The 15,395-nt window shown below is 37.8% G+C and overlaps 1 protein-coding gene across 1 annotated transcript in view; it reads right to left on the reverse strand.

Moving 5' to 3' along the window:
* SLC13A1 (solute carrier family 13 member 1) overlaps positions 1 to 15,395 on the reverse strand; it is a 73,857-nt gene that overhangs the window by 31,691 nt on the left and 26,771 nt on the right. The window contains exon 8 of the mRNA XM_055129057.1: positions 8,553 to 8,704. Within this exon, the coding sequence (XP_054985032.1) occupies positions 8,553 to 8,704 (152 nt within the window). The remainder of the gene's footprint in view (positions 1 to 8,552; positions 8,705 to 15,395) is intronic.

A 15,395-nucleotide genomic window follows, 5' to 3' on the forward strand; every position in this document is an offset into this window, starting at 1 on the left:
ATCTTGGTACAATTAATCTCAGTGGATGTTTATTAATCACCCACCTGTGGCCCTATGCCTAAAGATAATTCAATGATTCATTCAGCCTGCACATGTTTGCAATCATCAGTGAAAGTGATTGTATGGGTGTGGATATGTGTATAACATCACATTATAGAAATGTGAATATAGCTAAAAAATTAGTAAATATGTCTTCTGGTAGAAGGATATGGGAATGTATATATAGAAGTTTATGTATAAAATTTAAAATTATTTTAAACTTTAGAATTATTTTAGTATAAGTAAATGTATAAATTAAGTATATGCATAAGTATATGTATAAAGGGGGCAAATTAGAAAGTCTTAAGAATCAGAGTGGGAAGAAATGGGTTAATTTCAGTGTTAAGTAACAATAGGGTGAAAAGGAAACAATTGAGTGATGACTGGAAGAATTTATCAGTGAAGGATAAGAGTCAGATACAGAGCCAGAGCATTGAGTACATAAGACTAATCTAATGGAGGAATCAAAAATCTCAGTAAACCTGTAAGATTGCAGTAGGAGGTGGGTATCCAATGAATATTCCCAAAATGGCCCATTCCATGGTTTAGTACTGTAGCACTGTTGTCCCGTTGTTCATCAATTTGCTTGAATGGGCACCAGTAACGTCTCCATTGTGAGACTTGTTGTTACTGTTTTTGACATATCCAATATGCACGGGTATCTTGCCAGGCTCTGCTGTGTGGGCAAAATACTCTCCATAGCTTGCCAGGCTCTCCGAGAGAGATGGAGGAATCGAACCCAGGCCAGTCGCATGCAAGGCAAACACCCTACCTGTTGTGCTAACAGTCTTCAACTATACAAAACTCTGACTATGGAATGGAGAGACAGTACAGGAGTAAGGCTTTTGATCTATGCAGAGATGACCTGGGTTTGACCCCCAGTGCCACATAAAGTCCCCTTAGTACTGCCAGGAATGATCCCTGAGCACAATTCCAGGTGAAAGCCCTGAGCACTGCTGATGCGGGCCCCGAAAGAAAAACAAAAAGAACTTTATCTACCTATTTTCACAACTCACATTGCATCACGTTTGATTATAGAGTTTTATTATCACTTTATATCATAATACATTTCTGTACATAAAAAAGTATCTCCAAGCATTACTATCAAAACTCCTATAAAGAAAAAGGTACTTCCTTTTTAAAATTCTTTTTAAAATTTTATTGAATCACCGTGAGATAGTTACAAACTTTCATATTTGGGTTACAATCTCACAATGGTCAAACACCCATCCCCCCCATCAGTGCACATTCCCTACCACCAATATTCCGGGTATACCCCTCCTTTCCCACCCTCCCCCTGCCTCTATGACAGACAATATTCCCCATACTCTCTCTCTCTCTACTTTTTGGCATTATGGCTTTAAACACAGACACTGAGAGGTCATCATGTTTGGTCCATTGTTACTTTCGGCATGCATCTCCCATCTCAACTGGTTCCTCCAGCCATCATTTTCTTAGTGATCCCTTCTCTACTCCATCTGCCTTCTCCCCTCTGCTCATGAAGCAGTCTTCCAGCTATGGGGCAGTCCTCCTGGTCCGCAAAAGGTAATTCTTAAAAGTACACGTACTTTATCATCTTCCCATATCAAGCAACTAATTTTTATACGTTTGTAAATTATACTCAGCTCCAAATAACTTTAATCTTATGCTTTCAAAATAGAGTATATATCAAACCCAAATGAAATTTTTAAAAAGTTATAATTATTACCACTTGGTATAAATGTGTGAGTTATATCATTGGGATTAGTTAAAAATAATAGGTAATTAATTATAAAGTTTGAGTTTAGGTGCCTCAGATACCAGATTTGAAACTTCCTTACAAATATAATATACCTCATTCATTTTTAAACTTATTTTTAGTGAGTCACCATGACTTACAAAGTAATTCATAGTTGAGTCTCAAGTATACAATTTATCAATACATATCCAGCCCGATGTCCACTTTGCTCAACCAGTGCCCTCAGTTTCCCTCCAGTCCCCCAGCCTGCCTCCTTGGCAGGCACATTTTTAAGTTTGGTGATTAGAGTTTGGATCTTATGCTTTCAGATTTGTTGTTTCTATTGTTTAAATATATAGTTAAACAACACCTCTACCTCACCTGTGTGTTCCAGCTCCTGCCCCTTTTTTTCTGCTTCCTTCTCTTCAACTCTCTTTACTCCCCCCACCCTTATATATATATTTTCTTTCCCCATCCTCAGTTTTATAGTCCAGGGTAAGGGAAAGCAAGGCATCAAAGGGGCAATACCTAAATCATTCTAGGACCTGGAATACAGAACAGAGGATTCATTCTTGATCTGAATAAGATAATTAGCCTAGAAGGATTATTTTTAGCATGACTTTGAAGTTTGCCTTTCTAGCTATATAGAAGCTAATGAACATGGAATAGTTAGCCTAACTAGTCACAAACAAACACAGTTTTGTAGCTATTTCAAAGAATATTTAATATGTGTGTATACTTACATTTTATTAAAAATGTGGATATGAATAGAGATGCATTCCTTCTAAAATTATAAAAGAAGCAAACTTTTTTATACAATTTGGTCAGCAGAGCACCTTAATGAGGTCTATGAGACAAAGAGGATGGAGAATAGAAGGACATTGGACTAAGGTTATCTGCCTGGGATCATCACTTCCTTGAGTCCCATCACTGTTTATTCATCTGTGAAGTGAGGAGGACATCCACAGGACTCAAAATTTTCTCTGTTCACATCTTCTTCTCCCTCATATTTCTCAGGAGCATATGTCCTTTTCCAAGGCTAACATCTCTACTCTTGTTTCTGATTCATCCTGCTCCCAACTGTCTTGTAGACAATATTCTGTTTCTTTTTTTTCCCTCAAAATCCCACAATCTCTGCTTTCACTGTCTTCTTCCCCTGAGATGTAAAACTAAACTGACATCTCTTTTGTTCTAAAACAATTTTCTGCCTCTGGTCATACTATCCCTATTATTTTCCTCTTTTTCTTGGCAAATTTGAAAGAATCATTTAAACCTCTTTCCACTCCTTATCCATGCTTTAACTCTCTCTGGTCTGTATTCTACCTACTCCCCCACACATAAACTTATTCCACAAAATCTACTGTCTTGGAGGACACTGCTGAGAACCAGATGCTTTTTCTCCCAGTCATCATCCTACTTGATTGATTCTTGTCCCATGAATAATTCTGACTCATCTTTCACTTTGGAAATGGTGTTCGGTTTTCAAAACTCTACATGACCCAGGTTCTTGATAGACTTTCTTGTATTTTTTTCTTGTCAGTATATCTTGAGCTTACTCACTTATCAATTCTTTTAACATTTCCCACTGTGGCTACTTCTAATCTCAAGATTTTAAATTTAATACTTTTAAATTTAATAATTTTATACCCAGAAACTGCGCCTGGTGCCATGTAATCTCATCAATGACCAAGATCCAGAGACTATATAAAACAAAGCTCCTGGAAGAGAGCGACACAGTATCTCCTACCCCCATGCCAGGCTTTCTTCACTGGGGCCCCTCGGAGGGGGGCAGGTTGAGTTTCCTTCCCCATCCCAAGCAGAGGTTCGGCAGCTGAAAACCTCCAGAATCTAGCCACAACCATGCCTAAGGCCAATCTCCACATACTCTAAGGAGCCTTACACATGAAGGAACCCAGGCATGTGGGACCCAGGACAGAGATCTCTAAGCCTGCTTGGATTGGGACTGAGTCTCCTACACTCAGACCCTCCATTTTTCAGTAGCTTGGTAGTCACACCCAGAAAATGCCCTCAGCACCATGTAATCCCATCAATGGCCAAGATCCAGAGACTATATATCCCACCCACAGGGAAGAGCCTGGTAAGCTCCCCGTGGTGTATTTGATATGCCAAATACAGTAACAATAACAGATCTCATTCCTTTGACCCTGAAAGAGCCTCCAGTCATTGGGAAAGAGAGGCTGCTAAAATCTCAGGACTGGGACAAATGGAGACGTTAGTAGTGCCCGCTCGAGCAAATCCATGAACAACAGGATGACAGTGATACTGTGATACTTTTATATGGAGCTACATTCCATTGATAACTAATTGAACGATGCATTTGTTAATGCTTGCCTAAATTCCCCTTGGATAGGATCCCAGGAGATTATTTCAAGAACCAATGCCAGATTTGCACATTTTTCCAGTGAAACTATCCCTGTAGTGTCATATTTGGTAAAAGTTCCTAGACTTTCTAAACAAAATCATGTAATTTGCAGCAGCATAGATGGAACTAGAGGATATCGTGCTGAGTGAAATGAGTCAGAAGGAAAGGGATAGACACAGAATAATCTTTCTGGTAAGTGTGACTTAAATATACACAGCAAGATAGCAACAAAGACCCAAAGGCAACATAACGGGAGAACCCAACCACACAATTGACTTCAGAGGGACAGGTCTTGGGGTCATTAAAGATGGAGGTAGTACACTGTGATTGGTGTGCTGTTGGAGTTATGAACATGAGAACTCATCATTAATAGTATTGTAAATTACAGAATCTCAATCAGTAAAAACATTTAAAAAAATACCTTGACTTGGACCTGAGTACAGCAGGTCGGGTTCTTGCCTTGCACAGGGGAACCTTGAGTTTGATCCATGGAACCCCATAAGATCCTCTGGGCACTCTCAGGAGTGATCCCTGAGTGTCGAGTCAAAAGTAAGCCCTGAGAACCACCAGATGTGGCTCAAAAACAGCAACAACAACAAAAAGAAACATTACTAGACTTTCCCTTACTCTGCTTTCCTCTTGACCTCCTACCTAATTATTCCCACCTTGTGTTGTGTAGTGTCTTCCATCTTTTCCATTACTTAATAATTAACTTAGTTATGTTCCTTTTCTTAGCACCTTAGAAACTGAGTCTTAATTGGTCTCATGTTCTGAGACTCTTAGAATATCAATAAATCTGCACATAGCTATTTTAAGCTGTGTATAATCATGCACAGATTCATCCAGCCCACCACAAAACACTGTTCTACATATTTTGTATTTTGATTGTGTGATTTGCATCATTCCCTCTATAAGTGTGGTGTTTGCCCCTTTTAACATTGGATCACACTGTATAGATCAGGTTTTCCGGTGATCAAGGGGTGCTTTCAGAAAGCTGTGGATGCATGTCCAATTATGTTTCTAGTGGAAGTAACTTTTTATAGAGATAGCTTTTTGGGATTTGAATAATTTTCATTCAGTCTTTACTAAGTATGTAGACCACTTGACTTTATCAGCTCTAATAATAATAACAGCAATATTTATTGATTACATGGTAAGAGGTCACACCATTCACAGTATGTTAGAGAAAGTTAAATATGAAACAGTCTCACATAGAGAGGCAAAGCGAAGAAACAGACAAAACTAAATGAAAACAAAGTCCTGGATTTTGATCACATAATTGATGTTATCAGAGGAAGAGAGGGAGGGGAGACAAGTGGAAGGAGGTCCAGTGAACTGTGGTGACATATATGGTACGTTGGTGTGGTAACATATATCTAGAAGAGCTTTGAAATTGTTTGTTTAAAACTTATACAATCTTAGAAACCAAAATGATGTCAATAAAAATAGGTACAGAGCATAAAATAGAAAAATTAAGTGCTGCTTATTTTACAGAAGAGAAAATACTTAATTGCCTGAGTTCTGCTCAATAAGAAAGGGTACTATAAAAACGGCTCTATTTGCAGCAACTAAGCAACCAAGAGAATGATCTTATTTTTTTAAGACAGACACTAAGAATACATTTATAATAACAATGAATCTCCTGTGCGTGTTAGAGACCCAGCAAAGCTGACAGACTCCTATGTGAATCCAAAAAAAGATCTTTAGAGCAGAGACTGTTGAGAGGAAGGTAGAGGTCAGGTAGAGAGATACCAAAGCATAGTAAAACAAAGAGCATGCAGATTTAAATTCCAGTAAGGGGATTAGGTCTGTTAAAGATATCGCCTTAAGGAAGAAGTTGCATGTAATCACACAGATCTTATTAATATTCTCATTTTTATGACAAACTAATACTTTTTGATCAATTCATATACATTATAATGTAATATAGTACCACGGTCTATATTCCTTTACTATGCAGATGATTCCAAGATGATTAAATGCACAGTTTTTCTAATATCGTCCTTTGCATTTCTTCAGGTAAAGTCATTTCACTTTTTTCTAAATATTTTTTTTATCAAGAGAAGGCACTAGATTCCACATTGCTTCCTCATATTTGCATATAATCTTAATGCTAAGTCAATCTTGTAAGAAAAATATCACCAGATTTCAAGGTACATTTAAGCATGTTTTAAATTCAAAAGTACATTTTGGCCAACTTTCCATGAAAATATCAGAATATTAGATAATTAGGGAAAATAGTTACTGAAACATTTTGTTCAGTGCTATAATGCTTTCAAACTGTCAATGAAAATGGACTAATGTATTCAATGAGTCAAGGGAACAGTTGTTTAAAAACCTTGCTTGATAGATTGTGGATTAATAAAAAGACCAAATTTTTTTTTTTTTTTTTTTTTTTTTTGCTTTTTGGGTCACACCTGGCGATGCACAAGGGTCACTCCTGGCTCTGCACTCAGGAATTACCCCTGGCGGTGCTCAGGGGACCATATGGGATGCTGGGAATCGAACCCGGGTCGGCCGCGTGCAAGGCAAACGCCCTACCCGCTGTGCTATCACTCCAGCCCCCCAAAAAGACCAAATTTTAAAATATGCCTTTCAAGGTGGCAGGCTCAGACTGGGGTGGGGTGGGTGCAGGGCGTAGGAGAGAACATAAAAACACTTGTGGAGAGAAGTTGATGCTGGTGGTCAGATTGGTATAGAACATTATGTGTGTCTAACTCAACTATCAATAACTTGTAAATCATAGTTCTTTAATAAAATTTTAAATTTTTTGAAAGAACACAAAGACCACCGGAAAACAATATGGATGACTTTGAGAACATTAAGTAATTTCATGGAAATTTTGGGAACTGGCAATTCTCTAATACCAACAAAGATAAAACAGCAAAAATGTGGTCAAAATTATATAAAATATATTTCATTGTATCACTGTATCACTGTCATCCCATTGCTCATCAATTTGCTCGAGTGGGCACCAGTAACATCTCCATCATCTCCATTGTGAGACTTGTTAATAAAATATATTTACTGATATTTAAGTTTCCTTAGAGAATTTATGAGAAAAGAATTCATGAGAAAAGATAGGATTCTAGTTCAAAAAGGTATCAAGAATGTTTTTCCCCCCCTTGGATTAGGGGACATTTGTAATAAATTCCTTCTGACACGGTGAGATGTCTTTCACTTGTAAACTAAGCATCTTTCAAAAGTATCCTTTTAAGTCTAGCACAGTGGGTAGGGTGTTTACCTTGCATGCTGCTGACCTAGGTTCAATTCCTCTGTCCCTCTCGGAGAGTCCGGCAAGCTGCGGAGAGTATCCGACTCACACGGCAGAGCCTGGCAAGTTACCCATGCCATATTCGATATGCCAAAAACAGTAACAAGTCTCTTACTGGTGCCCGCTCAAGCAAATTGATGAACAACAGGATGACTGTGCTACACTGCTATAATACATATGTATTCCTACATTGTACAATAAGTTTAATCTCTCATAAAGCAGAAATTTTCAAGGTATTAGTCCAATAGTTCTTATACAGTTGCATATATCTTTATATAATATGCTCACAGCCTTTTATATGAAAACATTAATAATTATGAGAGTACCGTACTTTGCTACTGATTGTTCAAATTCACAAAATAAGTGACTGAAAATTGTGGAATTTTTAACTCAGGTGTTCCAACTGTATGTACAATTTTCCATTTTTTTTTTTGTAATGGATTTACATCACAGTTCTAAACTTATATTTGAGTCATATGTCTGTCCCTGGAACACTTTATTACTGCCATTTCTTCTAATTGCCCAATTCTTCAAATCTTTTTGAATTCTAAAGCTAAGTCTTCTGTAATTAAAACCTTTTTCACCACTCATCATTCTAGTTTAATGCCTGTCACCAAACTCTACATAAATTACTTCAGGCAAATAATACCATTTTATCTTAGTTCATTACATAACGTGCAGTATTACTTATATTTAAAAAAAATATCTCCAGTTTAATTAGAGTGGTCAACTTGGGGTTATCTCTCTTTTGGTTTATGGGTCCCACCCCATGGTGCTCAGGATGTACTCCTGACTCTGTACTCAGGGCTTACACCTGGTGGCTCTGGGGACCCTATGGAATATCAGAATCAAACCCAGGTCTGCCGCATGCAAGGCAAGTGCTCTACATGCTGTACTATAGCCCCAGTTCCATGTGGTTGTTGCTTACGAGATAAACTGAGCAATCTATCAATGTAATGCAAGTCCTAAAAGTTTAACTCCCAGTGAAGGGAAGGCCTAGAGAAGCTCTGATAGGGAATAGAGGGGAGTTTGTTAGTTCATTATAGCATCTGACTTTGGATTGTCTGGATCAAGTAAGAGAAAGTCATATGTTGTATGCAATGCATTTATTTAATAAACAATACAATATTTTTACTTACTCATTGAAATGCTCAGTGAAGATCAAGTTGGTAGAAGTACCCGTGATGGTTGTTAGTCCACCGATGGTAGAAGAGTAAGCAATGCACAAACACATGAGCTTACACATCATGTGGTCCTTCTTTGTTCGATATTTAGTTCCTGTGCTTAAGTTCTAGCAAACAGAAAAGTTGCTATGAGACCAACACTTTATATAGCTTTTAAAATCAGTCACTGTCACTGTCACTGTCATCCCATTGCTCATCGATTTGTTTGAACAGGCACCAGTAACGTCTCTCATTGTGAGCAGTAACAGTGTTTATCATGGAGTAAATATTTGTGTCTTTCCAATTTCATATATTGAAACTTTTAAAGCTGGAGTTTCTTAAAACTTTGTCATAGGCCCCTATACTGCCTCACTCTAATATTTCTTTGCAGGACTGCTTGCGTATTTTTATTGATTTTGTAAATAAGCATGTACCAAGCCACAAAATCTTATCTTCAGCTCCAATTTTCATATATACATGAAAAATATGAAAGCTTCATATATCCATATGTAATTGAAGATTTAATATAATTTAAATGTATTAAATAAACTTCTGGTTTCTAAATTTTTTAAACCAAATTCATTATTTCCTCCCGCTAATTTAGTTCTTTTTTTCAGGCACCTGGACTGCCATGCATCTCTTAATGGCTGGTGTATGTTATAAAAAAAAAGTCTCATTAGGCAATTTTGTGATTGTGTCATAAGTGTACACAAATATAGACAAGTATAGACTTTTGTGCTATATGGTATAGACTTTTGGGACCAACATTGTATATCTGATTGATCCCTCAATGACCAAAGCATTGCTTAGTGTTGGATTACTATATAAGCTAATAGCATTTCCATCACTACAGTTACAAACACTTAGAGTGTGCTTAGTATACATCACATATAATCAGCACTGTTTGGAGTAACTGTTTTTCAAATGATGTAATTCTTATTGTTCTTACATACAATGTAGTTAGCATTGCCATTATTTCACTTTGCACGCCAGACAGGAGACTCAGCTAGGATGAAGAGCTGTATCAGATAGCCTAGAAATATCCCTTAGGCTTGAAACCTTGCAGTCTTACTTTGGAGCTCAGGCTCTCTGGCCACTATACTGTAGTATAATTGTTTGTCCACCTTACAAGTCTTTCCTTATCATACCAGATCTATGGAAATATCTGGACTCTGCTCAGGTTTCGCCATCTTCACTGTTATCATCTTGGTGAAAGTCAGCATTAGCTCTAACTTGGGTTACTATAATAATGTCCTTATGTGTCTCTGCAGACCAATTTTTACCTATTTCAGATATAACCTACTGCAATCTTTAAAAATCTAAAAGTATTTAAGAACTATGCAGGCAAAGAATTATTCATTGTTCCACACAGATAAGCATGTTCTTCTCTCGACACTGTCAGCTAAAAATCTTTTTTTGAGAAATAGTGATAAGGATAAAAGTTCTATTCAGTAAAAACCATCATGGATATGGCATTTAGAATGGCAGGATCAAGTACATTTATCTGAAATTGGACTCTTACTTTCTAATTAACTTAAAGGTTATCCCCAGGGGCATCCATTGTTCACCTCACGTAAATTAAAGTACTGAAGTCTCTTTTTGTCTTATATTTCCTCTTTAGGAACTTTTTTTCACATAATAAAGTTCCCCTAAGCATCTAAAACAATAAATACTATGTTAATAAGATAGCAAAATAAGTTTGAAAGTTGTTATGAGTCTCACAAAATAACAATAGAAATTGGGCTTTATATATTAACTATTTTACTGTAGAAAAGACTTTAAGTAAGAAAATGATATTCTATTTAAATTTTATTAAATTTATAATGATAAAAGAATCAATGCACAATAAATAGAGTGTTTATTATCATATTATAACTACAAAAATATTTCATGCAAAAGTTTAACTGAGAATATATCTAAAACAAGTTTATCCAACATAATAAAGAAATGCAAGTGTCTATCAAGACAAAAGATTAAAAATCAAATGAAATATAAAAATATTTGCCATGCTATAAACCTTATATATTTTCCAGACATTTTTTCTACTACTTAAAAAATATACAGTTACTACACAAAAGGTGATGTTTATGCAATTGTAACAATTTTTCCATACATTGAAAGTTCCATGTAAATTCAAATTCTGCAGTAAAGAGCAATGTAAGTAAACCGGGGTTTAGTGGAGGTATATAGGAGGAGGGATGAAGTACATGTATATTTTCTATTAACTAAGGATTAGACCAAATATACAACTTTTGAGTTGTTGCTCAGGGCATGTGGATCCTGAACTGAACTCATTCAAGAAATGATACAAAAGTGAGGGGTAAAGATCGATGTTATGGGACTGGAGCGATAGCACAGCGGGAAGGGCATTTGTCTTGCACACAGCCGACCCAGGTTCGATTCCTAGCATCCCATTTGGTCCCCCGAGCACCAACAGGAGTAATTCCTGAGTGCAGAGCCAGGAGTAACCCCAGTGCATAGCCGGGTGTGACCCAAAAAGCTGTCACTGTCACTGTCATCCCGTTGCTCATCTATTTGCTCCAGCAGGCACCAGTAACATCTCCATTGTGAGACTTGTTACTGTTTTTGGCATATCGAATATGCCATGGGTAGCTTGCCAGGCTCTGCCCGTGGGGGCAAGATACTCTTGGTAGCTTGCCAGGCTCTCTGAGAGGGGCGGAGGAATCGAACCGGGGTCATCTGCGTGCAAGGCAAATGCTCTACCCACTCCGAACCATCAATATATATAGAAAATAAATTTATGTGAATATCGTTATATCTGATTGCAGGGTTTTTAAAACTCTCTAAGAATTTTAAGCTTTTTTGTTGCTTCAAGAGGTTTTACCTATTAATATTTAGTTTTTTATTTTTTACTTTTTGAAGTAAACAGATTTTATTTATTTGTTTATTTATTTATTTATTTATTTATTGGGTCACACCCAGCGATGCTCAGGGGCTACTCCTGGCTCATGCACTCAGGAATTACTCCTGGCGGTGCACGGAGGACCATATGGGATGCTGGGAATTGAACCCTGGTTGGCCGCGAGCAAGGCAAATGCCCTACCCGCTGTATTACCAATTCAGCCCCAAACAGATTTTATTTAGAGGCTTTTTGAGGGAAGGAGGAAGGGATAAGAGAGAAAAGTAAGGGGCCGGAGCGATAGCACAGCGGGTAGGGCGTTTGCCTTGCACGCGGCCGACCTGGGTTCGATCCCCGGCATCCCATATGGTCCCCCAAGCATTGCCAGGAGTAATTCCTGAGTGCAAAGCCAGGAGTAACCCCTGACCCCTGAGCATCGCTGGGTGTGTGACCCAAAAAGCAAAAAAAAAAAAAGAAAAAAGAGAGAAAAGTAAGAGTAATGCGGTCAAGAGAGAACGCAGGCTTCTCCAAGGGTGGAGAGAGCTGTACACACATCCTAGCTCTAGACACGAAAGCATGAAAGTACACATCTCAAGATGGGGGTGACACATATGCCCGGGAGACACATGCGTTCGGCCTCATGGGCACAAGCAGCACATGGGCTCAGGCAGCATATGCGCCTACCTATTAATATTTAGTTTTTATTTAGTCACCATCCTCCTGACTTCCATCACTAAGGAGGATTTTAGTAGAGAGCAAAGAGCCACTCAGTTCTTTAAAAGCCTGAAGAGAGTCACTGATTAAGCCAGTCGTTGCTACAGAAACTGCACAAAGGGAGAGAGGGTCCTCAGCCGATTTGTCTTCTGCTCAAAATAGTCATTTCTACTCTAGGTTTGATTCTAGCCTGAGAAGGCGTTGAAACAGCTACACACACAGGCATTCACATGGGGAGGTGAGCATGTTTTCAGAAAGGTTTCAGAGAAAGAACAATTCTAAAGCAGATACGCCTGAGAGAGTAAAGCAACCTAAAAACGTGAGGCTGGGAACAGTCAGGTCATGAAGAGCCTTGTAAGGTGAGAACAGAGTTATCAAACTGTCAATAATGAAAATAGAAACTGTTTCTATTTCATGACTAGATACTTTTATAAAATTAAATGTGTAGAACAACGTAGCACTGTAGTTCTGCCATCCCGCTGTTCATCGATTTGTTTGAGTGGGCACCAGTAACATCTCATTGTGAGACTTGTTGTTACTGTTTTTGGCGTATGGAATATACCACGGGTAGCTTGCCAGGCTCTGCTGTGTGGGCGGGATACTCTAGGGTAGCTTGCCAGACTCTCCGAGAGGGACAGAGGAATCGAACCCGGGTCGGCCGTTTGCTAAATAAACACTCTACCTGTTGTGTTACCACTTCAGTCTTACAGAGCAGTGTAATTAACAAAAATAAAACCCATACACATAAGGGTAAGACAAAAGTAGAATGTGTTAAAATTATTAACATGGGATAGTGAGGTATCTTTTGCCTTCTTGTATGAATTTCCTCAGCAGAGTCCAAAATGTGACATAGCTTTGGAACCAGAGTCCTTGCCTTTGATTTTTTTCTCAGTGACTTCCATTGAACTAGCCTGTCTTCCAGAACAGTGTTTATGTGAATTTTAAAAACTGATATCTAAGACTTTCCATTTCATTAAATTTGTTTCATGCTGCTTTCACTACAGCAATTGTAAGCTATTATGTCTTTATTAAATCTCATTGCTGTCATGTGTTCGTTATTTCAGCCAAAACCAAAACATTATGAGTGATATTTACAAAAATTCTTCCAAGTGACCGCAAACATTTTGTCTAGAATGATGAAATTCACTATCACATGACACCACACAGGTAGTGCCCAATGACCTTTTCAGAACAGTCTTTTTTTTTTTCTTTTTTGCTAATTTTGGGTCACACTTGGCATTGTGGAGGGGTTATTCGTGGTTCTTCACTTAGAAATTACTCCTGGCAGTGCTCATGGGACCGTAGGAGATGCCAGGGCTCAAACCTGTGTTGGCCACATGCAAGGCAAATGCCCTAGCCCCTGTTCTATCACCCCCAAACTTGAATCTTGGGCCAGAGGTTGTACAGTGGGTTGGGCACTTGCCTTGCACTCAGCCGACCAGGGTCCAATTCCCGGCTTGTCATATGCCCTTCCCGTCATATGCCCTTCCCTCCAGCTCTGCCAGACTTGAACCCCAAGTTCAGAGCCAGAGTAAGTCACAAGCATAGCGGATGTGGCCCCCAAACAAGAATAAAACAAAAAAGGAGTCTTGCTTATTCAGATAAAACTCACTATTGCCACCTGGTGGTAATTATCACAAATCCTTAGGGAATGTTACGCTTTCAAACCTAGGGTGCTAAAATGAATCCGTGCCAGCAAAACCAGTGGTCTACACAGGGCTATTCAAAGTAATTTGTTGGGTAGATGTGTTATGAAAGTCCTATATTTCAGTACTTATGAAAAGTTAGTTGCACAAAATGGGCCGTGCTTTTATTTATTTATGTTTTTTTTTTTTTGCTTGCCAATGACAGGCAAAAAAAACTTCTTGTTATTTTGGTATTTGCACTTACATTAATAATATTCATTTGGAACCATATTTTGCATTTTAGGCATTGCAATGTAACTTCCACTATGTTATATGATAATTTATCATTTTATCTTCATCCATTGAACTTTTACATACTTTTTAACTCTCCATCATCTGCACAACATATTGTAATTTTCTTTCGAGCAGAAATCAGTGTCCAGAATGTTGCCCAGAGACCCATTAATAGTTGATCAATAGGCTGTATATTATATTACTTTCCCTGTTTTTTATGACTCACCAGCCCCTCTGTCTTGGTTGTGAATATTTATACCCACTCCTTATTTGCTTAGTTTTCTAAGTACATATCACAAAATCAATTCCAAATATTATGTGCTTGTTTAACTCTTTCCTCAGAGGATTCAAATATAGCATATCCTATCAAAATCAAATAGGTTACTGATTTCATTGCTTGGGAGACATCTTTTCCATGACCATCCTATCTGTTCTAAATCTAAATCTGCAAAAAGCTATCTCGATTTTCATTTACCCTTTCAATTCATTGATAGAGCAAATGGATTTTGACTGTAGATGGAAAAAAATATGAATCAGAATTCTGAACACATATTTTCTATGTCTCTGAGTTTCTGGTTTTGAAGGAAGTCATCAGACATTCATGTTATCTTTAAAGGAAACCATTCCCCTCCTTTTGGAAACTCTTGGGGTTCTTTTTCATTCAAAGTATTCTGAAATTTCAATGATTTTACCTATGTGAGTCTATTTCATCTATTTCTGGTACCCAAAGAGACTTTTAGCCACAAAAACTATTTTACCATTAGGGTGATTTTCTTGAATTTTTTTCATGCAGTTCCCCTATTAGTTTTCTGAAATGCCTATTATTTTCTTATCTTGTCCTATTTTTTCTTACTAAATTTTCTATGTATAAATTTTCATATAATTATCTTACATTATATTTATATATTGCATCTTCTTATTCCTCTTGTACAGAACACAATTTATATTTCATGAGTGCCATTTCTTTGTTTATCCCTCTGAATATATTAATGACAGTTTCTTTGCCTGTGCTTTCATCTTGCACAGACTCTGTCTCCTGCAAGTTCTGTTTTCTCTTAGCTTGTTTGGGACTCTGTCTTTCATGCCTGCAGCATTCTTCAGATGCTCAGGACTTTATGGCTCTTGGCTCATATTTAAGGAGTGAACTGTCAGGTGGGAACTGTGTCCACAGGCTTTGGGACTTGTTGTTAGAGTGGGCTTCACTTGAATCTCGTCTATCTGAAACTTTGAGGGATAAAACCCAATGCCATATAATCTCATCCTTTTTTCTTGTGCTCACAGCATTCTCCAGGGGAGAAAAGCCTGGTTTGACCAAAGGCGCTGATG

Source organism: Sorex araneus, chromosome 1 (assembly GCF_027595985.1).
Source record: "Sorex araneus isolate mSorAra2 chromosome 1, mSorAra2.pri, whole genome shotgun sequence".
NCBI lineage: Eukaryota > Metazoa > Chordata > Mammalia > Eulipotyphla > Soricidae > Sorex > Sorex araneus.